The sequence below is a fragment of the Oryza brachyantha genome, chromosome 1, assembly GCF_000231095.2.
Source record: "Oryza brachyantha chromosome 1, ObraRS2, whole genome shotgun sequence".
Classification (NCBI taxonomy): Eukaryota; Viridiplantae; Streptophyta; class Magnoliopsida; order Poales; family Poaceae; genus Oryza; species Oryza brachyantha.
Genome location: NC_023163.2, coordinates 20987759 through 21014724, shown reverse-complemented (window position 1 = coordinate 21014724; position 26966 = coordinate 20987759). Strand labels below are relative to the sequence as shown.

Genomic DNA, 26966 nt, shown 5'->3' with positions numbered 1-26966 from the left:
CTTTATACTACACTATTCCTGACAGGTGGGCCCCACATGTCAGTGACGGTTGCTCTCGCGGTCGCGGCGTGGAGTCCTTGCCGACCGCAGCGCCGCCTCCGCCTCCGCCTCCGCCTCCGGCTCTGCCTCCGATTCGACCTCGTCGCCATGAAATTGAAGCCTGCGAGAGGAGGAAACGTCGAAAAGTAGAGAGAGAGGGAGAGAAGCCAGCGTGCTTGAGCGTAGGCGTCCCTTGATTCTGGCGACATGAAGCCCCCTGTCGCGGCCGGCAACAAGGCTGGTGGGCTGGATCCATCGATTCCGAGGTTCAAATGCCAGGAGTGCCACCGCGCGCTCGTCGTCGTTGGCGTGGATGCCTTCGCCGATAAGCTCCCAACGCAGGCCGCCTCTGGTACCCTTACGCCTCCGCCCGATTCGCTTACCGTCCCTTTTCTGCCTTCCGGGAAAATTGGGCATGATTGAGATGTTAGGAAGTACTGTAGTTCTCTCAAGTAATAAAAACCTAGGTTGTATTAGATTACGTGGGTTCTGAATTTCTGATGAAATGAGTCGTTTATTGTTGGTTCTAGACAACTGTAATGCAATACTGACATCGAAATCTAAGGAATGTTGAGTTGAATGCGTAGTGCAATTTTGTTCGATTTGATACTGCAACAGTGAGAACTTTACAATGCTCAGTGAAATCACGCTGGAACTGTGGATTCCTGTAAAGCTGAAGTTCCTGTTTCTGGTGCGCAATACTTTTCTCCTTTATGGTTTTTCCTGCCATTACTGATTTAAATCGAAACTTGAAACTAATGTAGTGATAGTGACGGCAGCATGCAGCATTTAGTTTATGCGGTATATGCTTGTCAGCACTCTTATCTTCCTCTGGACTAGAGATATTCAAACAATAGAGCTCAAATGGTGCCATTCAGGATAAATTGAACTAGCAAATTCTTGCTAATTTGTAGTAGTCTACTGTTTATATCTACAAGTTTCCATCCTAGATAAATCACAGACCATTTTCATCATATACTCAGGTCACCATATCAAATTTAGGGCTCCATCACTGCTTGCTTCTCTTTCGTATATCCTATATTCCTATTATATGTAAACCAAAAGAAATGCATCATTTGTGTCAGGAATTTGTCTTAAAAGAATTTGCTAGCTTTCCTTTCCTTCAAACTCAAGTTATTTTCTTGAAAATGCAAGTTTCTGGCAGTCATTGTTACTATCTATGCAGGTATGCATGTATCATCTATTCAGGGCAGTATTATGGGGGCTAGCAGGATGGATAATTCTTATGTCGTGCTATCCAAGCAAAACAGATCTCATGGCCATGGAATTCCCCCACGCCCACCAAGTGCAGCAGCCCCACATGTTGAACCTAACCAGCCAACAAGAGCGATAGAGGGGTCATATATAGTGCTTCCACCTGCTGCTGCTTCCATATACAAGACATCTACTTCTGAAGGAGGTGGTGTGCAGTTGCCACCACCAAGTATGAATTCCAATAGCCCTTTACCAGGAAATAGTTTTCACTCTAACGTGACTGTATTAACACGGGCATTTGAGATTGCTACATCCCAAACTCAGGTACACGACTTGCTTAAGATGTCCCTAAATATAATGTCTGGGTGTGCAAATTGTTTGCAATTGCTGCAATCACTGTGTTGGATTTCTTCATTTTCTTCTTTTTTTTTTTGGCTGTTGTGTCATGTGTGTGGGAAGCATTACAGACTACATTTCTTAGCATGGCTTGATGGCTTATTGTTAGTGTTATATGCTGATAATGGTGTAAATCTGGAATATATTTGCAGGTTGAGCAGCCAATGTGTCTGGACTGTATGAGGTTGCTCTCTGATAAGATGGATAAGGAGATTGAAGATGTTAATACTGACATTAAAGCTTATGAAGCTTGTCTTCAACAATTGGAGCAGAAATCCTACAACATCCTCAGCGATGCTAGTTTTCAGAAGGAGAAACAGAAGGTAACAATCTCTTTTACACATATGGCCAGCTGGTGATTAATGAGATTAAAATACAGGACATAATGCTGCTTGAGAAAATATAATAGAAGACAAGATTAGTTTCTTCTGATATACCAATCACGAACACTGTACTTTAAATGAAAATTAATTTCATTTCATCTTCAGTCTAAGATAATTCATGCCCATTCCAAAGAAGTTGTCCAGTGGTTCTGTAAAAGGCATTTCTTATGTGATAAAAGATTAGACTCAGCAACAGGCTCTTTTGAATTGGATGATGATCATTATTTTCTTGGAACTAAACAACTTTATGAGTGTGCCATTTCAGATTGAAGATGAAGAAGAGAAGCTTAAGGCTGCCATTGAAGAAGCTGAAAAACAATATTCAGAAATCAGTTCCGAGATGAAGAATCTTGAGATAAAATCCAAAGAATTTGAAGAATTGGAAGAAAGGTTAGTTTATGTTTCCATTATGTTCTTGTTAATAACCTTTGGAGTTCGTCTACTGGCATCAGGATGCAGAGTCACATAATATTATTAATTCAGTCTTGTGTGTGAGTCCTGATCATGATTTTCCTTTTACTTTCTGATGAGTTGTGGCATCGTTATATACTCATATTGTATGAATACAGCAATGTTATGTTAAAAAACATTAGCATATGTTTCTCTTGAAACTAAACAGCTTGTTTCTATTCAAAAGATATCTCTGCCACAAACACAGTATTGTCATATAGCTCCTACAACAATTATTGCCACAATGCAGTATTGTACAATCTGGAACTACTATGTTAGCTATTTGAAAGTTACAATTACTTATCATAAAAAGCTGATGTTAATTTTTGAAACAGGTATTGGCATGAATTCAATAGCTTTCAGTTTCAGCTGACATCTCACCAGGTATATGCCTTCTGCAAGCTCTAGTTATCAGAATAGCAATTTATTATTTTGTCGATATTTTGATATCTGTTATACTCAAGAGTGTACAAACAACCAGGACGTGCATTCTGTCCCAGATCTTTCATATAGCTCAAGCTATATAAACCCAAGTATATGCCTCTATGGTTAATTTTATGTTCCCATATTTCGTTGGCAAAAGATAAATCGCTTTTACAAAGTTATATTGTTTGTGCCTTGCACATACTGTCTGCATTATCATGCTTTGTACTGTATTTTTTTTGGTTCCTTATCTATCTGTATGTGTTCTTGTTTCTCAACTTTATGCCAACATATATCACTGATACTTTAAAAGTCATTGACTAAATTTTTTTGTTTCACTATTCAGGAAGAAAGAGACACAGTTTTGGCCAAGATAGAAGTTTCAAATGTTCACCTGGAATTGCTAAAGCGAACAAATGTTCTCAATGACGCATTCTATATTTCACATGATGGAGTAATCGGAACAATAAACAACTTCCGCCTCGGTCGCCTTCCTAATGTACAGGTAATTTTGCAAAATGTGCAGATACCACATCGATTCACTATCCTAAGAGCTTCGGTTGAGTTATATTTCACAAAGTGTGCAGATACTGCATGTCATGTTTGATCCTTTGTTAATAATTCCACAATTTCTCTGATACTCATTTCTTAGGTTGAATGGGATGAGATAAATGCTGCTTGGGGTCAGGCTGCTCTTCTTTTGCATACCATGGCTCAGTACTTCGCCCCAAAGTTTCAGTATCCTTGATACATAATGACCATTTATTTTACTACAGTTTATCCACTGGTCATTTGAGAAGAAATTCACAAACACATCCCTTCATTAACCTGCATATTTCAGTGCACTTTAGTAGTTACTCCATGTAGTTAGCATATCCTTTGCCCTTTTTATATGTCTCTCTGTATTCAAAATATGTCAATGCTCATGGAAACTACCCGTATACTTATTCTCTGTTACTAGGAAGTGTGTTTGGAGACTTTGGTTTATGAGGCTGGGCTTGGAAAGATCTAGCACATATGTATAGGACCAAACTAGGAGGAACACAAAATGTTGCATCAATTTGGAAGGACAATGGATGCATACCATAATGCCTCTTTTATTTGGTTGCATGATAGATAGTGCTTAAGTTTTTAGAAGCTCTCATTAGTAGTGTTGAAATTGTTTTATGCATGCATAATGACCATGGAAAATTTAACTTAATTGAAGGTGTGCATAATGATGATGACTTTGCTTTGGAGTTCCTCAACTTTGTACTAGGTACCAGATCAAGATTCACCCTATGGGTAGCTATCCAAGAGTCACAGACATTAACAACAATACATATGAACTGTAAGTTTCCTCCTGGCTAATATACTCTTGTCTTTCTCTCTCCCTTTTTCTCTGAAGAAAACTTCCAGAAGAGTTATGTCATAAAAAAACCTCGCTTTTCTAAGGATCTATATATTTTTCTGAACAGCTATCCTTTCTGCTAACAAGACCATATATCTCTCATTAAATAGGTGAATTATGCTTACTTTGTCGAGTGTTATTACATTTTTGTGGTAAATAAATTTGTTTGAGCATGGTTCGCAGATTTACTGACTTTAAAATCATTATTGATCATCTTTTACAGAGCATGTCCTGTTTGGATAGTGAAACTTTTGGGGATTATAAACACAAAAATTTAGGATATTTCACCCCTTGATAGTGCTGTTATGATTCGGCACCCATGTCTCACTAACATGTGGAACTGGTCCACATTCATAGACACACAAGTGCCAAATCCTAAATTGCAATTTTTGGGGGAGTGGCTCTGGCACTGGGTGTGCATTTTCCATATTTGCTCAGTTTTCTGACTGTTTGCCCTGGGTGTGCATTTTTCATATTTGGTCTCCCTTTGTTGAGCACAGTTATATATCATGCTAACTTAATAGGTTTTACTGTTAATGTTCAGGTTTGGCCCTGTGAATTTATTCTGGAGCACACGATTTGACAAAGCTATGACATGGTTTCTGACCTGCCTGCAAGATTTTGCTGAGTTTGCTATAAGCCTGGATAAAGAGAACAATGTACCACCCGATAAGTCACTGAAGCTCCCATACAAGTAAGATTTTATTTTTAACTTTCACACTCTTTTCAGCTTATTCACTGGATGTATTTGCTCTATGCTTATAAAAATACATCTTCTCAAAAAAAAAAACTTTCTTCTATTGCATTGATTAGACCACCTTTTATAAGCTACGTAGTATTTGTTAAGTTTATTCTCAAAATGTTTAATTGATCCCAATAATCAAGTAATAATCTGCGGCGATATAATCCTATGAATAATCTGCTTCAACTTCAAACACTAGCTTAGAAATTGAGTACATAAATTATACGATGAATTGAACGTTTCATGCTTAGAGCACTTCTTTTATGACACTGTTTTTAAATAAATGTGATCCTCAGTCATCACTAAAGAGAAGGGGAAGAGACTTATGCGATTGCTTTTTTCCTTTTTCCATTTTCCGCTTCATATGATAATCTAACGTTCAAGATGGAGCCTTCCTACGTAGTAATAGACTAACGCAATCTGTATATGTAAGCAATGTCGCATGTGCTACTGCTAATTTGAATTACTCTATTTCGCAGGATTGATGGTGACAAGGTAGGGAGCCACACAATCTTCTTAAGTTTTAATAAACTCGAGAACTGGACGAAGGCATTAAAATACACGTTGTGCAACTTGAAGTGGGTTCTCTTCTGGTTTATCGGCAATACAAGTTTTGCACCACCTTCAGGATCTTTATGTGCAGCGACATCATCCAAGAGATGACGCCACTGACCTTTGAAACTGACCCCAGCCGCGTATATTGGCAGATGGCATTAACGTGACGCGTTCTATGTGCAACAGTGGATACAACTACTCTTGTTTCTTTCAAGTGGTCGACTGGTCGTGTATACTTTATGTAACCATGTCTGCAATCAAATTGTAGTGACCATAGAATAGTAGCGTGGCCTTCTCTTTTCCAGCAAGAAAAGAAAAGAAAAGTGCTTCTGACTTCCTCAGAGCTCTCCAGTTCACAAACTTCTTTGCTGACCATACTTGATACTATTTCTTTATACACTTGAGTGCGTACACTCATACCTAATGGTGCGACATGCTTGCGTCTTATCGAATTTCATGTGCCAACACATGTGCAGTACTGGTTACATCAAGACCATGTATGTGTATTGGTACCCGAACCTCCCGTGCTGCCGGGCGGACCCAAAAAAACAGTGAAGCATAGGACTGAGCTAGTATGATCATATTTATTTTAAAATTTATAAGATAATTTCATATATAATTTAAAGATATTTTGGACGAGGCTCGGGGCTCTAGCCCTAATTGCCTCGGGCCTGGTTCCGCCATGTGCTGCCAATCAGCCAATGCTACAACCAATTCTTTCCCAACCTACTTGGCTATCCCCCCATAATTCGTACTACGACGCACAACGCATCGAACTATTGGAGAATAAATTTGTTCGAAAAAAAATGCATGAACTGGGTTACTTTTGAGATTCGCATAGAGCACCAATCATTCCGCTTATGCTAATACTGGAAAGATTACGCTAATACTTATAAGGTAAATTTAAATTTTAAATCATAATTTAGAGTTGATTTTAAGACCTTTTATCGTAGTTTATTTTTCAATCCTTTTTTAATTGCTAAGAATATGTATATAAAAGTTTTACTTACAAATACTTAATCATTAATATGTTGTTTTGCTTATGCTTGTAAAAAGGAAAAAGTTAAGGCCATAAAAAAGACATCCAAGGGAAATGAACCACCGATGTCACAATAAAAAAGTGAATTCATGCCTTGTTGTCACGCAACCAGAAAATTACTATTGTTCCATTATCAAAAAGCAGGCTTCGCCCAAATACGATATCTAAAATTAGCTCAGATAAAAATGTCATTCTCAAGTGATAGGTAAACGTTAGAATACCATATAACCTCTTAATAGATGAAATTATATATATATATCTCTCTACTTCTCTCAAGTATGCTTTATTCATATTTGGGCGAAGCATACTGTTGAGGGTGACATAATAGCAATTTTCTCAGCACTTATATCAAAATTTAAATTATGGAACTTAATTGTGTTCTTTTACAGTTTTAGATGAAGGATAAAATATTTTTTTTATTTTTTAATAGCTATTAAATAGTGCAAATGATGGAATTAGGTACTCTAAGGTTAAAAATCTATTTTAGAAAGTAAGACGATATATACAAATTATTTTAAAAATACACCATTTAATAGTTCGGAAAACGCGCAAAAACCGAGAAAAAAAATCTGAGAATAATCTAACTCAATGAACCCAATGGTTGCGTTCGTTTGAAGTGGATTTTTCAAATTTTTCCTCGACTTTTGTGCGCACGTTTTCTGATTTATTCAACGGTGTATTTTTTAAAAAAAATCATCATACCATATTTTTAAAATAGATTTTTAACTTTATAGTAATAAAATTTTATCATTTATATCATTAAATAGTTATCAAATGATCTTTCATCTCTTCGTCCCCATATAAAATGAACACAGATAATACAGATACTGAGATACGTAAGTTTTACCTACAATTTTTTATTTGTTCGTTTTTCTATGGCATGTTAACTGTAGCTAAACAAGTGTTACAGCAGCTAGTATAAAGAAAATGTGCTCAAAGTGGAATCTATCTGAATCAGCTACAGAGAAAACGAGCGATGCCTGCACGCCCACACCCTAGGGACTTGGACATCACGCTTGGAGCTGAACTGAACAGATGACCTCTGAAGAACACGTTCGCTTTCATGTGTAGAAACCCCGCAGTTCTTCTTTGCACACCATTCACGATTCAGTTAATCGTCAAATCGTCAATGAATGAACTACCAAAGCGACAAGCTGTACTCTGGTAGGTCAATTTCGGCTCACTCGAATTAAGGGGGTGTTTAGATTGAGAAAAATTTTAGGAGAAATGTCACGTCAAATGTTTAATCAGATGTCGATTTGGGTTTTCGGACATAAATGAAAAAACGAATTTCACGGTTAGTCTAAAAACCGCGAGACGAATCTTTTAAGCCTATTTAATCCATCATTAACATATGTTGGTTACTGTAGCACTTATGGCTAATCATGGACTAATTAGGTTCAAAAGATTCGTCTCAAGATTTCTTTCGTAAATGTGCAATTAGTTTTTTAGTTCATCTATATTTAATCCTTTATTTAGGTGTTTAAAAATTTAATGTGATGTTTTTAGAAAAAAAATTTAGGAACAAGACCTAAAGCCAACTATACGCAATAAATCCGCATTCCTGTGGGCCGTTAATTTCAGAGGAGGAGGAGGAGTTCATGCCCCGGTCTGGTCCCGTCTGGTTGGCTCCTGCTCTCTCGACCGGTCCAGCATTTGCTGCTTTGATCGCTACCCACACCCGCTCGCAGTCGCAGCCCACGACCGTTGAAAATTGAACCCTTCCTTCCTTCTTGCGAGAGGGGAAAAGTTAAACCAGAAAAGGTGACCGTTCTCGGCGAGGCTGCCGGTCCACGTGCCCTGCCTAATATCCACACATTCGGACCCCTCCTCCTAATTAAGAATCATGTTAGGAAAAGATACACCGTATAATTGAATGTATACGCTGCCAGAATATAATCTAATTAAGCACTCCACGTTAGCTCGAAATGCCTCGTATAATCCTACTGGTAATTGAATAGATACGCCGAGATTTTTTTTATCAATGCACCTTTCAATATTTAATTTTTTAAAAACAAATTCTTCCCAAAACTTAATCTCAATATACGTAGTCTAAATACACAACATATTATAATATTCCACCGTTATATTATTAGTCCGGGTTCGTAATTAAATAACACAGTTTTTGATTTTTTTAAAGATTTATATTGAAAAATAAATTTAATACAAATATAAAAGCATGCTGCATATAATAATAAGAGTGAAGTACAACAGCGGTACATAAACTTGTGTGTATGTGTCATCTAGGTCTATGAACTTTCAAAATACATTTTTGGATTCCCGAACTTGTCTGAAGGTGTCATATAGGTCCAATCAGGCTCCAACCCGCTCCATCCGCTGATGTGGCATGCCATGGTAGCGCATACGAGAAGGAAGAGAAAAGAATAAGGAGGAGAGAGATACTGACATGTGGGATCTAAATAGCCCCAACAACACATAGGCGCCACTATGATATGCCACATTAGCGGATGAAATGGGTCAGAGCCTGATTGGATCTATATGACACCCTCGGACAAGTTCGAAAACCCAAAAATATATTTTAAATTTAGGGATACACATATACATAAGTTTAGATTAGAGACCGCTGATGCACTTCGCTCTAATGATAATCAAATGGGTGGTAACCACCCACAGCCAGAAGCGGTGGGCTTTAAAACGCGAGGCCCGTGGGGCAGCGCGAGCGCGCATGCACCGTAGTACTGCGGGACGAGGCCTGGGCATTCCATTCCTCCCATCGTGTCGTGCTGCACCCGTGCCGTGCCGTTGCGTCGCTCGCGCGTGTATAAATTTCCTTCTCTTCTCCTACCGCTCTCGCATCTGCTATCTGCCGCCGCTGCTGCCGCGTTGCGTACGGTCGTGGAGCGGTGGGAGAGAGAGAGAGAGAGAGAGAGAGAGAGAGAGAGAGAGAGAGAGAGAGAGAGATGGTGGGATCGATGAAGCACCTCGTGCAGGTCGGGGAGGCGCGGGAGGCGGCGGCGGAGGACGGAGGGGCGCCCTCGGCCGGGCCGGCGTACCGCTGCGCCGCCGGAGGGGGCGCGGCCTCGCCGCCCGCAGTGCCGGGGCTCGAGTGCTGCTGGGACATATTCCGGTACGTCGTACGTCGTCGTGCTCTCCGGCTTAGATCTGCTGTTTCGTTCAATCTGGGCTGGTGCCAAAAATTGCGGAGGTTTCTCGCCCGAATTTCTGTGTTGATTTCGGCGGGACGAGGAGAAAAATCTGCCCTGTTGATTCCCTCCTGACATGGTTCCGCTGCTGCTTCTGGTGTGGCATTGCAGGATGACGGTGGAGAAGTTCCCGGGCAACCCTATGTTGGGCCGCCGCGAAATCGTCGACGGCAAGGTGCGTACGACGAGCCTCCACACGTTTGTTCACGCCACGCGCACAGAGGCGCGCGCACGCCGCTCTTCTCTGTTTTTTTGTTTTCTGGTGGATTTGATCGGGTGCCGTCTCCGTCGTCTTGTGCTGATCCCGTGTTCAGGCTGGCAAGTACACGTGGATGACTTATAAGGAAGCGTACGACACCGTGATCAAGGTGGGCGCATCCATCCGGAGCCTTGGCGTTGGAAAGGTGCGCAATTCATTCTTGCTGTGTGATCTGGGGATCGTGAATGGCTGAGGAAGTAGTATGTGTTGATCGGTTGCTCGTTTGGTCTGCAGGGTGGACGCTGTGGCATTTACGGAGCCAATTGCCCTGAGTGGGTTATCAGCATGCAGGTACGATGATTTACGGTCGCTGCTATGGTTTGATATTTAGTACACGTCAGACATTGGAAACATTGGATAGTTCTTTACTACCAAACGGTGCACCTCATTCTTAATTGCCCAAGATAACTCTTTTAGAGCAAGTTCAATAGTATAGTCAACTACTGGCTCCAAATCATCGATAGTCAATCTAATAGCCAATTCATACAATAGTTACCTACAAAACATATACTGCACTATTAATACCTGATCTCACCTGTCATACATACATTGCGTCTTGGAGTTCGTGCTGTAGCTGGCTATGTAGCTAGCGCTCTTCCCTCTCCTCTCTTATCTTCTTAAAATATGTTTATAGCTGGCTTATAGTCTACTATTGTACCTGCTCTTAGCTACAAATCCTACACGGTTTTCCCTACACGGTTTTCCCTCTCATAACAGAAGAAACGGTGTAAATTTTCAGTACAAAGGTTTATTAAAAAAATCAATTGCATTGGTCCCCTGAGGAATAAAACTTGAATCTTCTAATTGTAAATCGTTGTACTAAAATTGGCAAAAATTAATAGAGGACATGAAAAGAACATGTAATTAGTTGAGGGACATTGCAAGATTGTGACACAGTTGGAAGACACTCCAAAAACATGTAATTTACTGGAGGACACTTTCACTATTATTATTTTATTATTTCTAGTGCAAATAGAGTGAGACACTTGAAAATGATCCGAATGGCTCGGTCCAATCATGCCAGTCACCACAAGGGATCAAAAGCCACATGGATGAAGGGAAGGACTCATCTACATGAGAAACGAGATAGCAAAAGAATAGGCAATATATGGATGAAGGGAAAAATAGACATTTATCCTCCCAACTCAACAGGGAATACTACTTTATTGGCGAAAGCGGCCTGCAGCAAATTACACATTTTTTAGAGTGTCTGTCAACGTGTCATGATCTTGCAATGTCCCTTAGCTAATTGCACCTTTTTTGGATTTTGGATGGCCTGTAGCATTTGTTGCCACTAAAATTAGTGGCATACTTGCAACTTTTTGTTTAACATGTCACGGTATTGTTCGCAATATTATCACTGCTACCTTTTTACCTATATGTTTCTCTTTGCTTAATACTGCAGGCCTGCAATGCCCATGGCATATACTGTGTTCCGTTGTATGACACACTTGGTAAGTTGTTGGTTTCATTGAGAATCAGAAACACATGATATTGTATCTGGAACTGTTGTTTGGGAAGCAATTATCATTACCTCAACACATTAATCTGCACTTGAATGTTTTCACAATGGGTCCTGACTCCTGACATCTTGCACCATTCTCTGCTGTTGTAGGTGCCGGGGCTGTGGAATTTATACTTTGCCATTCTGAGGTAGAAATTGCTTTTGTAGAGGAAAAGAAGATAGGAGAGGTAAGAATTCCTTCACTGGAACACTTAATAGCTTAACTGCAAAGTTACCCATACTAATGTTTTAATACTATTTGTTATATGTCTACATAGTTCAGAATTGTCTTATAAATCTCTAAGATACTAATCAAAGCAAGACATGACCACGAGCTTTTGACCCTGATTCAATATCCTGTAATTTTATATTTCATTGAATTTCACTGTACTATTCTAAAATAATTATATGCCATTGCTAATGGTGGTTTTCCTACTCGCCGTAGGAGAGACATGAAAAACAAGTGTCATATATTTATGATTTGAAAAGCTTTGATCTTTTCAGGTACTCAAGACATTTCCCAATGCAACGAAATATTTGAAGAGTAAGTTAGATGAGGTTTTTTCTCTTCGATACAGGCCTGCAATGTTTTTTATGCTTTACTGATATGGCGTTGTTATTTTTTTAAGCAATTGTGAGCTTTGGAAAGGTCAATTCTGAACAAAAGGAAAAGGTTGAACAGCATGGTGTGTCCATCTACTCGTGGGAAGAGTTTTTGCAGTTGGTAAGGTTCTCATTTATATTGATCTTATCTCGCAATGGAACTATATGTTTTGATACAACAACACACTAGTCACTTTTGACGAAAAACATTTAGCAGCATACTACTGAGTAAGTGAAAAACCTGCTGTTTTAGTTAAAAAAATGCAATCTGTTGGATGTACTATCTCCTATTCCTGTTTTTACTCTACACAATAATTTTATGGACATTAGAGCAATATGGCTTTCATCTCGTATTAATATAATTAACCTGTTTTACCTGCAGGGGGGTGAAGAAAAGTATGAACTTCCTACAAAGGAAAAGGATGATATCTGTACAATAATGTACACCAGTGGAACAACTGGTGACCCTAAGGGAGTTCTAATCTCCAACAGGAGCATTATTACTATTATTTCAGCAGTAGATGAGTTCCTTGGAAACTCAAATGAGAAGGTAAGGCATTTAACATTGTATTTCAGTTTTGTTATCTCTTGTCCATCAGTATTCTAAATTTTGTTGTGTTGTAACAGCTTAGAGAAGATGATGTTTACATTTCATATCTCCCACTTGCCCATATCTTTGACCGTGTACTTGAGGAAGTGTTCATTCACCATGGTGCATCAATTGGATTTTGGCGTGGAGTAAGAATGAAAAACTCTACTTTGTTACTTTATTATTTGAGGATTCCTTGTTGCTAGTTTTCTGAGAATTACTCGTCACTTTATTTCTGAAAGTAGCATGTTTTGACAAGCATATGTCCCGCCTCAGGATGTCAAACTCTTGGTAGAAGACATTGGAGAACTCAAGCCAACAATTTTCTGCGCTGTTCCACGTGTACTAGACAGAATTTACGGAGGTGCTGCCTTTGAAATAATAACCCCGCAGCCAAACATATAACACTGATAGTGTACGTTAATTCAATTCAGCCATTCAGGTAGATATTAATGCTCAGTTACTTCTATGGTTCAGGATTGCAAGAAAAAGTTTCGACTGGTGGTTTCCTGAAGAAGACACTGTTTGGTGTTGCTTACAAATAGTAATGCTTTTGAAGTTTCCCTGATCCATCACGTCATGCTTATTTGCTAACATGGTGACCAAACTCTAATGTGTTACTCCATTATGCAGCAAACAAGGGAATATGGTGAAAGGAAGCAGGCATGAAGAAGCTGCTGCCATTTTCGATAAACTAGTATTTACCAAGGTAAACTAAATGATGAATCTTCAACTGTTAGCCAATTACCTAAACTTTTTAGACGTCTTCACTGACATCATTATTCATTTGTAATCTTCTCAATGTAGGTTAAACGAGGATTGGGTGGCAGAGTACGACTTATTTTATCTGGCGCAGCTCCCCTGTCCAATCATGTTGAAGAGTTCCTGCGAGTGGTAACATGCTCCCTTGTTCTTCAGGGCTATGGTATGCTTGTGACACCATATCAATGATCTTATAATTAAAAAAAGGATATATGGAATTTCCAAAGATACCTAATGTTTCAATTGCGTTTGTTTTCTTTCATTGCAGGTCTCACAGAGACCTGTGCTGGGTCCTTCGTTTCCCTGCCAAACAACATGTCGATGCTGGGAACTGTAGGCCCTCCAGTCCCCTATGTCGAAGTACGCCTCGAGTCTGTTCCTGAGATGGGATATGATGCATTGTCAAAAGAATCACCACGTGGGGAGATTTGTATAAGAGGGGACACCTTGTTCTCAGGATACTATAAGCGAGATGACCTGACAAAGGAGGTTTTGGTAGATGGATGGTTCCACACAGGTATGTCAGGTGTAGCATTTGAACTAATGTGTTTGTGTAGTCAAGAAAGGCAAGAGAAGACCAGAGATTTCATGGACCTATTTTGTCAACAAGTGCTTTCCAATTTTCATAACAAGAGATGTTTCTTCCGTCATTGGTTCACTTTTGATATATTACTGTAGGAGACATTGGTGAGTGGCAGCCTGATGGAAGCATGAAGATCATTGATCGAAAGAAGAACATCTTCAAGCTCTCCCAGGGAGAATACGTCGCTGTGGAGAATTTGGAGAACATATTCGGTCAAGCTCCTGGTGTTGACTCGGTACAATCCAGCAACCTTCCATTTGCTCAAGATTTTTGTATTATAACCAAATAACCGATCTTTCTTTTTCATATGCTGCTGACTGACTGCTTGTGCTAACAATTTATCCAGATTTGGGTGTACGGGAATAGCTTCGAATCTTGCTTGGTTGCAGTGGTTAACCCGAACAAGCAAGCTCTAGAACGCTGGGCAGAGTCAAATGGCGTAACTGGAGACATCACTTCGATATGTGAAAATCCTAAAGCAAAAGAGTTTATTTTGGGAGAATTAACCAAGACTGGCAAAGAAAAGAAAGTAAGTGAATTTGACAAGTGACAGTGCCTACGCGATCGTGCCGCAAATTAGGATTGACTAATCGTTCTCTTGATTTTGTTACAACAGCTCAAAGGCTTTGAGCTCATCAGGGCCGTTCATCTGGAGCCAGTGCCGTTCGATATGGACCGCGACCTAATTACTCCGACATACAAGAAGAAACGTCCACAGCTGCTCAAATATTATCAGGTGAAAACACTCCTACTTAAAAGTAGGAGTACATTTGCCGTTTAAGGTACAGTACTTGGATTATCCATCTAAGTTAGCTGACTGGGCACCGCCATTTTTTTTTCAGAGCGTCATCGACAACATGTACAAGAACATGAAGTAGGCTGGACACATGGCGTTACGGTTAGCGGAACTTCATCAAACTAGAAATTTGATTTGGACAAAGAAATAGCTGGTGATAGCTAGGATTATTTTGTTTTCAATTTCTCCTAAATTCGGACATGTAATACCCGTACATAGATACACATGCCAGCGGTCGGCTTATATGTTGCCGTGTGAATCCTTTCATTTTCTTTGCATTGATAGAAAAGAGTGATAAGATATTCTTACAACTGCCACAAATGTAAGTTTCTATTTTAAATTGCAGTCCTTTTTCAAACCAAAATTGCAGTTCTTTTTTTTTATATAGCAACAAGGCACTGCTTTACTTAATTACTACATCCATCTTAAAATATAACTATCTTTAGCATTCAAAATTTATCATAAAATATATAAAAGCCTTATTCATAAATTATTTTTTGTTTGCAAATATATTATTTGGCTTTGATCACCCCCTATAAGGCAGAACCTTACTACCGTGCACGCAGCAAGTGCATCCTAGTTTATCTATGAACTACCTACCTGGAGCTTTCCTAGCCCAAGCAACCGCATCGATTTCTGTCTGGGCGCTCCGATATAATTCCAATCTCTTAACGAGGTTAACTCTACGTTACATCACCGCGGGATCTTCATCCAGAAGCTTAGAAAGCTTTTTGATCTGCACAACGAACGGCAGGAGGTTAGCCTTTTCGTTTCGCTTCTGCTTACAATTATAAACTAAAATTTAAATTTTCAATTTTAAATTTAGAGTTAAGTTTGAGTTTCTTTATTACAATTTATTTTTTAAGTCTTTGCTCTCAGATTATTAAGAACATATATATAAAAGTTTTATCCATAAATTATTTTTTAATTATTAATAAGCGGTTATACTTATTAATTATTACAAGCGTACTGGCGAGGCTGTCAGTTACTGTTTAGTATGATGAATAAGTTCGGTAACAAGCCAGTAACTGTTTATTAGATAATTCAAAATTCAGTCAGTAACCTGTTTCGATAGTATGATGACAGTCTATATGATAGTTTCGTGGATAATAATACACACGTAATTGCTCGGTCACAGACTCACAAGTCACAATGGAGTAAAGAGATGCAGACAAGCCATGAGGCGGCACTTCTAGTTCGAAGGCAGCTAGTTTTCTAGGCTAGCATGATAATGGCGTGTATATATGTGCTACTACCTTCCAATTGGATGCTAATCACAACAATTTCTAAATATTTGACCGCTAGGGGCTAAAGGTTCACTGAGATAGAAAAATAACTACAGAATATTGTTGAAGGGATTATGGCGCAATCTCATCTCCCCTGGACACCAAACAATTTTCCAATCAAACAAACCTACATATTCATCCGAAGAAACCTGCCTTAATGGCAATGTGCTGAAATAACCTCACCTCAAGTTTTTTTTTAATCTTACCAAAAAAAGGTATTTTTTTAAGGACGGAAAAAAAGCTCTACCTCTCTTGCTCCCACTTTCATAAAGAAGTGGTCAAGCAGTGTGCCCTTTGCCTCACGGACATGGCAGTAAACAATAGATTTAGGGATCGAGTTTCTCAAGCTTGAACATATGCCAGCACATTAGTACATGGAAGATAAAAATTGCAATTGCAATTGCAAATTATGCCTTAAATAATTATTAAGCAACAAGCCAATAATGCTACAAATACTACAGCTTCATTGGATATGGTCAGACAATCTTTTGTGTAGGGATATCATTAACCAGTAACTGTGTCGGAAAATACACATATAGCTGAGAACTTAGGGGTTGTTTAGATGGGGCTAATATCACATCGGATATTTGGACACTGATTTAAAGTATTAAACATAGACTAATAAAAAAAACTAATTTTATAAATGAGTGGTAATTCACGAGACGAATTTTTTAAGCCTAATTAATCCATAATCAGAGCATGTTTACTGTAGCATCACATAGGCTCATCATGGATTAATTAGGCTCAATAGATTCGTCTCGTGAATTAGTCCAAGATTATAGATGGGTTTTGTTAATAGTCTACGTTTACTATTTATAATAAATGTCCAAACATTCGATGGGACAAGGGACTAAAAATAAGTCTCTTGTCCCAAACACCACCTTACTAATTTGTCTGAGGTATGAATCATTGTATCCGTCAAAGATAGAGTGTGTTGGATTTCCACCCTTCTCGACACCCTGAGGAAGCTTCCTAAAGAAATCAACGGTTTAATAGCTGCACTCCATATCAACCAGCTTTGGAGTATTTTTCTTGCGAAAACGCTGTAGACGAAATTCGTACGAGCTGTGTACGATTTTGCCATGATTTTGCTGCTGCGTGCTATCTCCGTGCCGCTACGAGCGTAGCTGGCACCGCTGTACGCCGTTGTACGCCCGTTAATCATACGTACGAACCATCGTATAGCATTGCTCTTTTTCTTGCTATCATTACTCATTCGGTCCAATGATTTAGAAGCTGCATTGCTTACTTCCATCTAAGAGAATGTCATATAGGAGTTTTTATTATGAGAAAGAAATGGAAAAGGAAGTGAGAATGATGTATGATATATGTTGACTAACAAATGGTCTAATAAAAGGATTAAATAGCATACATATATAATGTCAAAAAATTATTAAGAGTGAGCTGCATTTTGGACAATGTTTTGTTGCCTAACTTTCACAGTGGACTAGGTTTTGAATAACTGCTTTACTTTGGACTAGTTATTGCTACCATTTTTTTTACTTTTCACAAGAGATCCACATGGTAATGGCGTGTATATATGTGCTACTACCTTCCAATTGGATGCTAATCACAACAATTTCTAAATATTTGACCGCTAGGGGCTAAAGGTTCACTGAGATAGAAAAATAACTACAGAATATTGTTGAAGGGATTTATGGCGCAATCTCATCTCCCCTGGACACCAAACAATTTTCCAATCAAACAAACCTACATATTCATCCGAAGAAACCTGCCTTAATGGCAATGTGTTGAAATAACCTCACCTCAAGGTTTTTTTTTTAAAGAATGTTAAAAAAGCTCCACATCTCTTGCTCCCAATTTCATAAAGTGGTCAAGCAATATGCACTTTGCCTCCCGGACATGGCAGTAAACAATAGATTTAGGGATCGAGTTTCTCAAGCTTGAACATATGCCAGCACATTAGTACCTGGAAGATGAAAATTGCAATTGCAATTGCAAATTATGCCTTAAATAATTATTAAGCAACAAGCCAATAATGCTACAAATACTACAGCTTCATTGGATATGGTCAGACAATCTTTTGTGTAAGGATATCATTAACCAGTAACTGTGTGGGAAAATACACAAATAGTTGAGAACTTACTAATTCGTCTAAGGTATGAATCACTGCATCTGTCAAAGACAGAGTGTGTTGGGTTTCCACCCTTCTCGACATCCTGAGGAAGCTTCCTAAAGAAATCAACGGTTTAATCGCTGCGCTCCATATCAACCAGCTTCAGAGTATTTTTCTTGCTATCATTCCTCATTCGGTCCAATGATTTAGAAGCTGCATTGCCTACTTCCATCTAAGAGAATATGTCATATATGAGGTTTTATTATGAGAAAGAAATGGAAAAGGAAGTGACAAGGATGTATGATATATGTTGACTAACAAATGGTCTAATAAAAGGATTAAATAGCATACATATATAATGTCAAATTACTAAGAGTGAGTTGCATTTTGGACAATGTTTTGTTGCCTAACTTTCACAATGGACTAGGTTTTGAATAACTGTTTCACTTTGGGCTAGTTATTGCTACTATTTTTTTTTTACTTTTGACTAGATATCCACATGTCAGGCTCTCCTTCTCTCCCCAATTCCTTCCCCACATCGGTCATGAGTTCGCAAAAAAACAATAAAGGTGAGAACCAATCACATGCTGAAAATCTGTGTCATTTTGGAACGAAGTAAATGCCATGTGGTGGAGCATAGCGAAAGTGCTAGGTCTACTTCATCTACCCTCTCTCCTCATGTGAATCTTGTGGTAGAATCGGTCGCACTCGTGTTGTGCGTCGTGTACGTGTTAATTGGAATAGGAAACGCCCTATCGTGGCAGTACAATTTTTCGATCAAATTATCGTTCTACCATGGCTTGGAACTCCTGGAATTTTTCAAACACTTGGGACTTGTATTGCAAGAGATATATCCAGGTAAATTTACTAAAATCATAAATAAAACTAACATAGTATTTCTTTCTCCCAACAGATTCTGGGGCAGGGCCCCACACATTAGAGAAAATAGGTTCTAAGGGATGTTGAGAAACACTTGTGGAGATAGAAAAAGGTAATTGATGACTCTTTGCTTGTTGACAAGCATTACAAACTGACTCACTTGAAGCATCTAAGCAAGGAAGGCTAAATTTATTGACAACTTGTTTAACTAATAGGAATAGATGGATGACACAAACGACTATGCCACCGGTCTATAGCAAAAGTTTGATGGTATTGTAGGCTTCCTTCAAGGATGGTTGCACCAAAGGATAGAGCCTGTGCCAAGACTTCCCACTAAGTAGAGTTCTCCTGTGATTCGATCCTTGAGAAAGAAATAATCATGATGTAATTCAAGAAAAGCAGAGTTATCATCAACTAAGCGGTGTACAGAGATAAGACTTTTTTTAGTTTGAGCAACATATAAGACATTCTTTAGATGAATATTACGGCTAGGGGCATGAACAATAGTGTGACCAATGTGACTTATATCCATACATGCTCTACTAGCGGTGTGAATTTGTTCTCCTCCATTGTACTTTTCCTTCACGGTAAGCTTGTCCAACTCGCCGATGATATGATCTGTCGTGCCCGTGTCAATATACCAGTTGGTATCTGTGCCGTAGGAGTTGGTAGCAGCAGCTGCAATATGTTTAGCTTCAGATACATAATCTTCATCATACCTGTACCAACCTGCAACCGTGTGCCCTCGTTTGAAGCACACACTTGACAAATTGGGCGCTTGTCATGCCTCCTGGTGAGCATCCGCATCCACGGCCGCCATTGCCATTGCCGCGGCCACCTTGACCTCCTTGATTGAAGTTCCCGCGATTAGCAAGATTGACCGCAGTTTCTTGCACTCCTCGGTAGAAAGCTTGACAAGCCTCATAATTCAGGATTTGCGAATAAAGTTTCCCCACCGTGAGAGGCTCAGATCGCACGCACATAGCGGAGATAACTTCACTATATCCCTCGCCAAGGCCGGTGATGATGTACTAGATCAGCTCTTCGTCATCTAGTGGACGGTCTCCTGCCATCACCATCTCATCCCCAAGAGCTTTCATCTTGGCGAAGTACTCCGGGGTCGTCATGGATCCCTTCTTTGTACTGGCAAGCGCGAAGCGGGTGCTGATGTATCTTGCGCGGGTGTGTGTGGAGTACATCTCCTCAATTCCCCGCCATGCTTCGGTTGTTTTTGTGAACGTCGCAACCTGCATGAGAATATCCCTGGACAAAGAAGAAAGAAGATAACCAACAACTTGCTGGTCTGAAGCCTCCCAATCTTCATATGTCGGTTTAGGTTTCTTCTCGGCCTTGCCGTCTATAGTGACATCGATATCGGCGGCTGGCTTTTGCGTGGCACCAGTGAGGTGCCCTTAAAGGTGAACACCTATGATTACAGCACTGATTTGCGCCTTCCATAGTGTGTGATTTGTATTCCCTAGCTTCTCCGAAATTGGGTGACCGAGCTTCGGAATGCCGCTTCCAGAACCTGATGAAGACGCCATGAGGATGATCACGAAAAACGGATCACAGCTTTGATACCATGTGAATCTTCTGGTAGAATCGGTCATACTCGTGATGTGCGCCGTGTACGTGTTAATCAAAATAGGAAACGCCCCTATCGTGGTAGTGCTATTACAAATTACTAAGCAGAAATAAGTTTTCTATATATTAACTATGTATGTTATATGGAAAAAAAATCAAGTCCAAGTTCAAAGGTATGCTAATAATTAATTTTAGTTCAGATGGGATGGTTGAATATAGTGATAGTTGAATCTTGACTCTTTGAGTTTTGAAAGATTAAAATATATCCTTAGGAACCGCTGGACTAGTTCATCTCTCATTAGTGACATACATACCCTTGTAGTTCTAGAAACAATATGCTCTATCTTTTCGTTTATGTTTATACTTATAAGCCAAAGTTTAAATTTTTAATTTTAAATATGGAATAGATTCTGAGCTTTTTTTTCATCGTAGTTTATTTTCCATCCTTCGACTTTAAAATGCTAAGAATACATATATAAAAAATTTTATTCATAAATTAATTTTATTTATAAATATACCGTTTGGCCTTTCCTGTGGAATAAACCAAGCAACTACCCCCAATAATATTAGCAAATATGATATGACTAGGATCTAGGAGTGTGGTAATGAGCTAAGGTCCTTTGGTTCCTTCGTAACTCTACTTAACTTTTTTTAAAAAAATAGTTTAAAACTCTATAAAATTATATTTTTAATTTATTTTAAACGTAACAATTAAATTTTATAGATAAGAAGATTATATCATCACTGCTGCGAGTGAACCTATTGGGTATCAGGCACCTACCGCCGGTCAGGCGCGCCGCGCGCGCGTGCTGCAACTTGCACGGCACCTGTGATACACACCACATAACAAGGCAGTGGCTGTACGTATCCCCGGTCAGACACACTAGACTCTTCCCTCTGTGGCCCGAGGCAGACTCGTACAATTCCTACAGTGAATTTTGGCCGCCAACTATCGCGCTCCAATCCCCCTGCCAAGACCGGCACCGGCGGTCCGGCACGCGCCGACGCGCGCTCGCGCCCCACGGCTACAAAGAGGAAGCTAGTATTAGCTACAAAGAGGGGGGAAGCACGGCACGTATAGCTGAAGCCTGAAAGGGATGATGGATCGCCTCGGACTCGGAGGCATCAGGCTGCGGAAGCCGGTGCTGCTGTCGATCGACAACACGGCGCCGGCGCCCGCGGGGGAGGAGACGGTGGAGAAGGCGGGGGAGGAGGAGCCGGTGAGCCCAGCGGGGCGGCTGTTCCGGGAGCCGCACTTCAGCTGCTACGTCGTGTGCTCGTTCGGCGTCGCCGAGCCGGTCGACCTGCCCGCCGTCCGCGCCGGGATCGAGGCCACCCTCGCGCGCCACCCGCGCTTCTGCAGCATCCAGGTGCGTGCGTACGTCAGCCGCAGCGCGCCGCTCGGTCTCCTGCTCGCTCCCGGTTTTTCATTCTCAATTCATCGGCCTGTGCAGTACTGCAGTGCGCACGCGTTCCGTCGGTTTTGTTATTAAAGAGGCTTTGTTTTAAAAGTTAATTCGAGCTATTATATCTTTTATATAAAAATTTAACATCTTAAGGTAAAATGTTTTAAAGTGCTAAAATAATTATATCTCAAAATACTAGAATATTACACTAAAATTTTTGAAACATCAAGATACTGATTAAGTACGAAGAATGGTAAATAAACCTTCCTTCAAAGGCAGTGATTGCGTGCAACTATGGTAGCTTGAGGTCGAAAAGTAATCTTCGCTTACCATTCGTGTAGGCATTGATCTGCTGCTGTTCATTAGCCAATAAAATGACATACGTTAGTAGACCTTGCGCCGTGGGTCGTTTCGGGAAGGGAACCTGGAGGTAGACGGGTAACACTCGTGTTTTTCCTTACATACTAGTATAGTCCAAGGTCCAAGATTCCATTAATTAATTATCACTGTTCAGGTTAATCAGCCTGTACGCCAGATGTTAGTTCAGCTTGTTTTTCTAAGGAACGTTGGCTAAGCTTGTAGGGAACAAATTAATTGTGAATAGCTTCAGTAGTGAACAATAATGCAGAATTGTTCGTACACTTTTACCCTGTGGAAGCAGAATATCTTACGCTATCAGGAATTTAGGATAGGAAAGGGATCGGGCAGACGAGTGGGTTTTGCACCTGAATTGAAGCTTATCACGAGGAAACTTTCCATGTTCCAATTCGTCCGTGTCGTTTTCAATCAGAATCAAACGAAATGAGAGCATGTCATAGTCTCCCTTTACTACACATATTGCTAACCAAAATCTCTTCGAGTCTAGACTATAAACCGCTCTCTCCGTTTCACAACGAAAAACTTTCATCATTGTCTAGATTTATATGGATGCTAATGAATCTAAATACTACATTTATCAATGAATGAATTTAGGTAAAGCTAAAAAGTCTTACGATATGAAACAAAAGTAATAATATTTATTGAAAAAATGTTTTATCTTTTCTTTTTTTTCATGGAACTGACGATTTGTACTTGTATTTAGAAGTTGTAATAGGCTAAGACCCTTGTTTCTTTCATGGCCCCCAATTTCATTCTTAAAAATCTTTAGTTCAAAATTCTAAAAAGTTTTAGCTCTAAGAAATTTTAAACTTACCCCTTAAATTTTATAAATAAAAAGGCTAGGATATTTACCGCCCTGCTTGGATTGTTCCGATCGGGATGGAAAACAGCGAATTGGCATGGACGGCTCAGAATACCGGACAGCACACAGCCTGGTACCAGTTGCTGTCTGAAAGGATATGACCATATTTCAAAGATTTCAATGCAGAACTTTCAGGGGGTGTTTGGTTACTGATAGAAAAACTTAAACGGCAGACGATAAATTTTTTAGGAGTATCTGATTACCGAGGGTCTGAGTCTCTGAGAGCAAAGGTTTAGGCTGAGATTGAGATAGAATGAAAGGAGTAGAAAATAGTCAAACGAGGTTATTAATTATTTTAAATTTCCAACAAATAGAAACATAAAAAATAAAGTATTAAATATGCTAGAGACAGCCAAATAAGCAACCTATTATACAAGTTATCTATTTAGCTGTCTTTATGTATCAAATAGAATAACAATTTATACTGTTATACATGCCCTAACAAGGTGGTTTATCGATCGACAAAACAAATACGATGCCTCTTTTTCACTCCCTCCTATGATGAAAAATAAGGGGTGTTTAGGTGGTGAAATAAAAATTTTTGCACGTTACATCAGACGTTTGACCGGATGTCGGAAGGAGTTTTCAGACACACGAATGAAAAAAACGAATTTCACGGCTGGCGTGTAAACCGCGAGACGAATCTTTTGAGCATAATTAATCCGTCATTAGCGTATGTTGTTTACTGTAACCCTTATGGCTAATCATGTACTAATTAGGCTTAAAAGATTCGTCTTAGGATTTCTCACATAACTGTGTAATTAGTTTTTCGTTTTGTCCATATTTAATACTATATTTAGATGTCTAAAGATTTAACGTGATGTTTTGGGGGGAAAATTTTTGGGACTAAGCAGCCCCTAAGCAGGAGATAGATTCGATGAAAAGTAAATTTTGCCTACAAATATGCATCCAGGTGTTGGACGAGTTGGAGAAAGGCGCGAAGCCAAAGTGGGTCCGGACCAAGGTGAACCTGGACGACCACATCATCGTCCCGGATCTGGGCCCCACCGACACGTCGGCCGACCCCGAGAAGGCCGTGGAGGACTACGTGTCGTCCCTGTCAACGGCGTCCATGGCCATGGACCACTCCCGCCCGCTCTGGGAGCTCCACGTCCTCGACTTCCCCACCGCCGAGGCCGCCGCCACCGTCGCGCTCCGCGTGCACCACTCCCTCGGCGACGGCGTCTCGCTGCTCTCCCTCCTCATCGCCTGCACCCGCCGCGCCGACGACCCGGGCGCGCTCCCGGCGCTCCCGTCCGCCGGCCGCCGCGCCCGCGACGGCCCGCTGTACGCGCTGCCCCGCCCGCCGCTCGCCGCGGGCGCCCTCGCGCTGGCCGCCTGGGCCTTCTCGTACCTCCTGCTCGTGTGGCACACGGTGGTGGACGTGGTCTGCTTCGCGCTGACGGCGGCGTCGCTCACGGGCGACGCGCGCACGGTGCTCAAGGGCGAGGAGGGCGCCGAGTTCCGGCCCAGGCGCTTCGTGAACCGCACGCTCAGCCTCGACGACGTCAAGGCCGTCAAGAACGCCATGGGATGCGTACGCACCAAAGCCCCATCATTTCTTGGCTTCACGTTTTTCACTACCTAGTCCAATCCAGTTCTGAATTTCTGAAAGATAAACACATCGCCTGAGAGTGATTTTTCGCATGCAGACTGTAAATGATGTGCTGGTTGGAGTGAGCTCTGCAGCATTGTCCCGGTATTATTTCAGGAGAACAGGTGAGGCTGTGACAACCGAGCAAGTGACCAGTACTATTTGATAGATAGCCATATGAGTGGGGGAAGCAATTTGCATGAGATTTGTTAGGTAGTAACGGACATTTTTTTGCAACTTCAATAATCAGGTGAAAGTGAGGGAAAGAGCATCAAGGTGCGAACCGCTCTAATGGTCAACTTGAGGCCGACGCCTGGGCTACATGTGAGCCACAAACTCGTGTCATCTTTGATAATCTCAAGCTAATAAATAAATAAATAAAAGTAATTCAGAGTTTTGTTTATGAACAGGAACTGGCCAAAATGATGGAGTCTGGCAAGAACAACGGCGTGAAATGGGGCAATCAGTTTGGCTACATGATCTTGCCGTTCCACCTAGCCAAGCACGATGACCCTCTGGAGTACGTCCGTAAAGCGACCAAGGTGACCCGCAGGAAGAAGAGCTCCATGGAGGCGATCTTCACCTACTGGAGCGCCGACATGGTTGTCAAAATTTTCGGTATCAAGGTACAGAAATCATTAGTGATCGCCATCTGGTGACAGAAATCTCTGGTGTTGTCGTGTTGAGCAGATTATTCATGATTCAGCATTGGATGTTCTCTGACTGTTGTTGCTTGTACTGCAGGCGGCAGCTTCGCTGTGCTACGGCATGTTCTCGAACACCACTCTGTCGTTCTCCAACCTGGCCGGGCCGAGAGAGCAGATAGTGTTCTGCGGCAATCCGATCGTTTACATCTCCCCAACCAGCTACGGCCACCAGCATGTAAGCATTATCCTTGCCAAGTATGAAACTGCACCACCTCCTGAGTAAGCAATTCTCAAGTCTGACCAACTTGATTTGGGTCCGCACAGGCCTTGACATTGCATTGGCAGAGTTACATGAACATTGTCAAGCTAGCTCTCGCAGTGGATGAAACCCAGTTTCCAGATGCTCATGAGCTACTGGATGACTTCACCGAGTCTCTGAGGCTCATTCGGTACGCAGCTTCAAGAGAGGCAGAGAAGACACAAGATGGCTCTTAGAGTAGACTGTGGACAGAAAAAAAATTGCTGAAGATGCTGACTGTTCTGTACTGTAATTGAGTTCATTCTTTCCAAAGGATTTACAGTATAGAAGGAAGAAGGAGAGTAGATATCAGGGGGGGGGGGGGGGGGAGGAACAACAGAACAAGAGTATACAGAAATTGGCATTCGCGTACTAATTAAACAGAAATTACATCTCTACTTTCTACAAGATCCCTCCCATAGACCTCGTATTTAAGAGCATTCCAACGGCAAATTTGAGCATTTATATTGGTATTTGGATGACCATCCAAAATAGATTATCTATTCATATAAGTAATCACTCGAGGAGAACGTTCGTAATACATCATCCATATATATTTTATAAGAGCAATTTTACAGTCCAACAAAAAGTACCTCGAGGTACTAGTACCTAGCGGTACCAAATCGTTTCTGATCGTTGGATCTAACAACGCACATCCTACTCAGTTAGATCCAATGGTGAAAAATGATTTGGTACCTCGAGGTACTAGTACTTCGAGATATTTTTTGTTGTGAAAGAGTATATCAAGGCCTAGAGAGGGGGTGAATAGGCGATTTAAAAATTAAATCTAAAAAGCGGAAGCTGAGACTTTCGGAAGTTCCGATCAGTGGCTTCAGAACTTCCGTCCTTCGGAAGTTCCGTTGATCTTCGAAACTTCCGACAGCACCAGATCTAGAACGAGAAAGGAGTAGACCTAGCCAACCAAACCTCAAATAAGCGAACCACTTCCAAGCTTTGCACAAACAGCGACTAGAGTACACGCGGCAACCAAAAGCAAAGCTTAAATAACAAGTTAGAGAGATTTCACCACAAGTGTAAACGGAGACTTTTTACCAAAGTTCTA

The 26966-nt window shown here is 40.6% G+C and overlaps 3 protein-coding genes and 1 non-coding gene across 5 annotated transcripts; 3 read left to right on the top strand and 1 right to left on the bottom strand.

Moving 5' to 3' along the window:
* Positions 1-60: 60 nt before the first annotated feature.
* Positions 61-5953, top strand: LOC102709689 (beclin-1-like protein). 2 transcript variants are annotated; one of them, XM_006644464.3, is made up of 10 exons: positions 61-391; positions 1226-1578; positions 1803-1973; positions 2299-2423; positions 2819-2867; positions 3253-3411; positions 3559-3644; positions 4165-4236; positions 4841-4990; positions 5518-5953. In XM_006644464.3, exons 1-10 carry the CDS (start codon positions 247-249, stop codon positions 5699-5701), a joined length of 1494 nt encoding a protein of 497 aa, XP_006644527.1. In that variant the 5' UTR covers positions 61-246; the 3' UTR covers positions 5702-5953. The 2 variants fall into 2 exon arrangements, with proteins under 2 accessions (XP_006644527.1, XP_040379563.1); XM_040523629.1 differs by having other exon boundaries at positions 299-730.
* A 3489-nt stretch (positions 5954-9442) lies between these two features.
* LOC102709410 (long chain acyl-CoA synthetase 4-like) lies at positions 9443-15282 on the top strand. Its single transcript, XM_006644463.3, has 19 exons — positions 9443-9720; positions 9908-9971; positions 10111-10200; positions 10290-10346; positions 11461-11509; positions 11671-11747; positions 12064-12103; positions 12189-12283; positions 12545-12712; positions 12790-12900; positions 13028-13115; positions 13229-13295; positions 13385-13460; positions 13559-13676; positions 13782-14030; positions 14192-14331; positions 14443-14625; positions 14713-14832; positions 14939-15282. Exons 1-19 carry the CDS (start codon positions 9554-9556, stop codon positions 14972-14974), a joined length of 1995 nt encoding a protein of 664 aa, XP_006644526.2. The 5' UTR covers positions 9443-9553; the 3' UTR covers positions 14975-15282.
* A 4771-nt stretch (positions 15283-20053) lies between these two features.
* LOC121053341 lies at positions 20054-20192 on the bottom strand. The gene has a single exon (XR_005811024.1). It is a non-coding gene; the product is annotated as a small nucleolar RNA Z247 (small nucleolar RNA).
* A 1410-nt stretch (positions 20193-21602) lies between these two features.
* On the top strand, positions 21603-26233 carry LOC102721041 (O-acyltransferase WSD1-like). The gene is made up of 7 exons (XM_040525630.1): positions 21603-22088; positions 24278-24901; positions 25017-25083; positions 25209-25282; positions 25369-25584; positions 25703-25840; positions 25930-26233. The coding sequence occupies exons 1-7, from the start codon at positions 21816-21818 to the stop codon at positions 26098-26100; spliced, it is 1563 nt and encodes a 520-aa protein (XP_040381564.1). The 5' UTR covers positions 21603-21815; the 3' UTR covers positions 26101-26233.
* Positions 26234-26966: the final 733 nt, after the last annotated feature.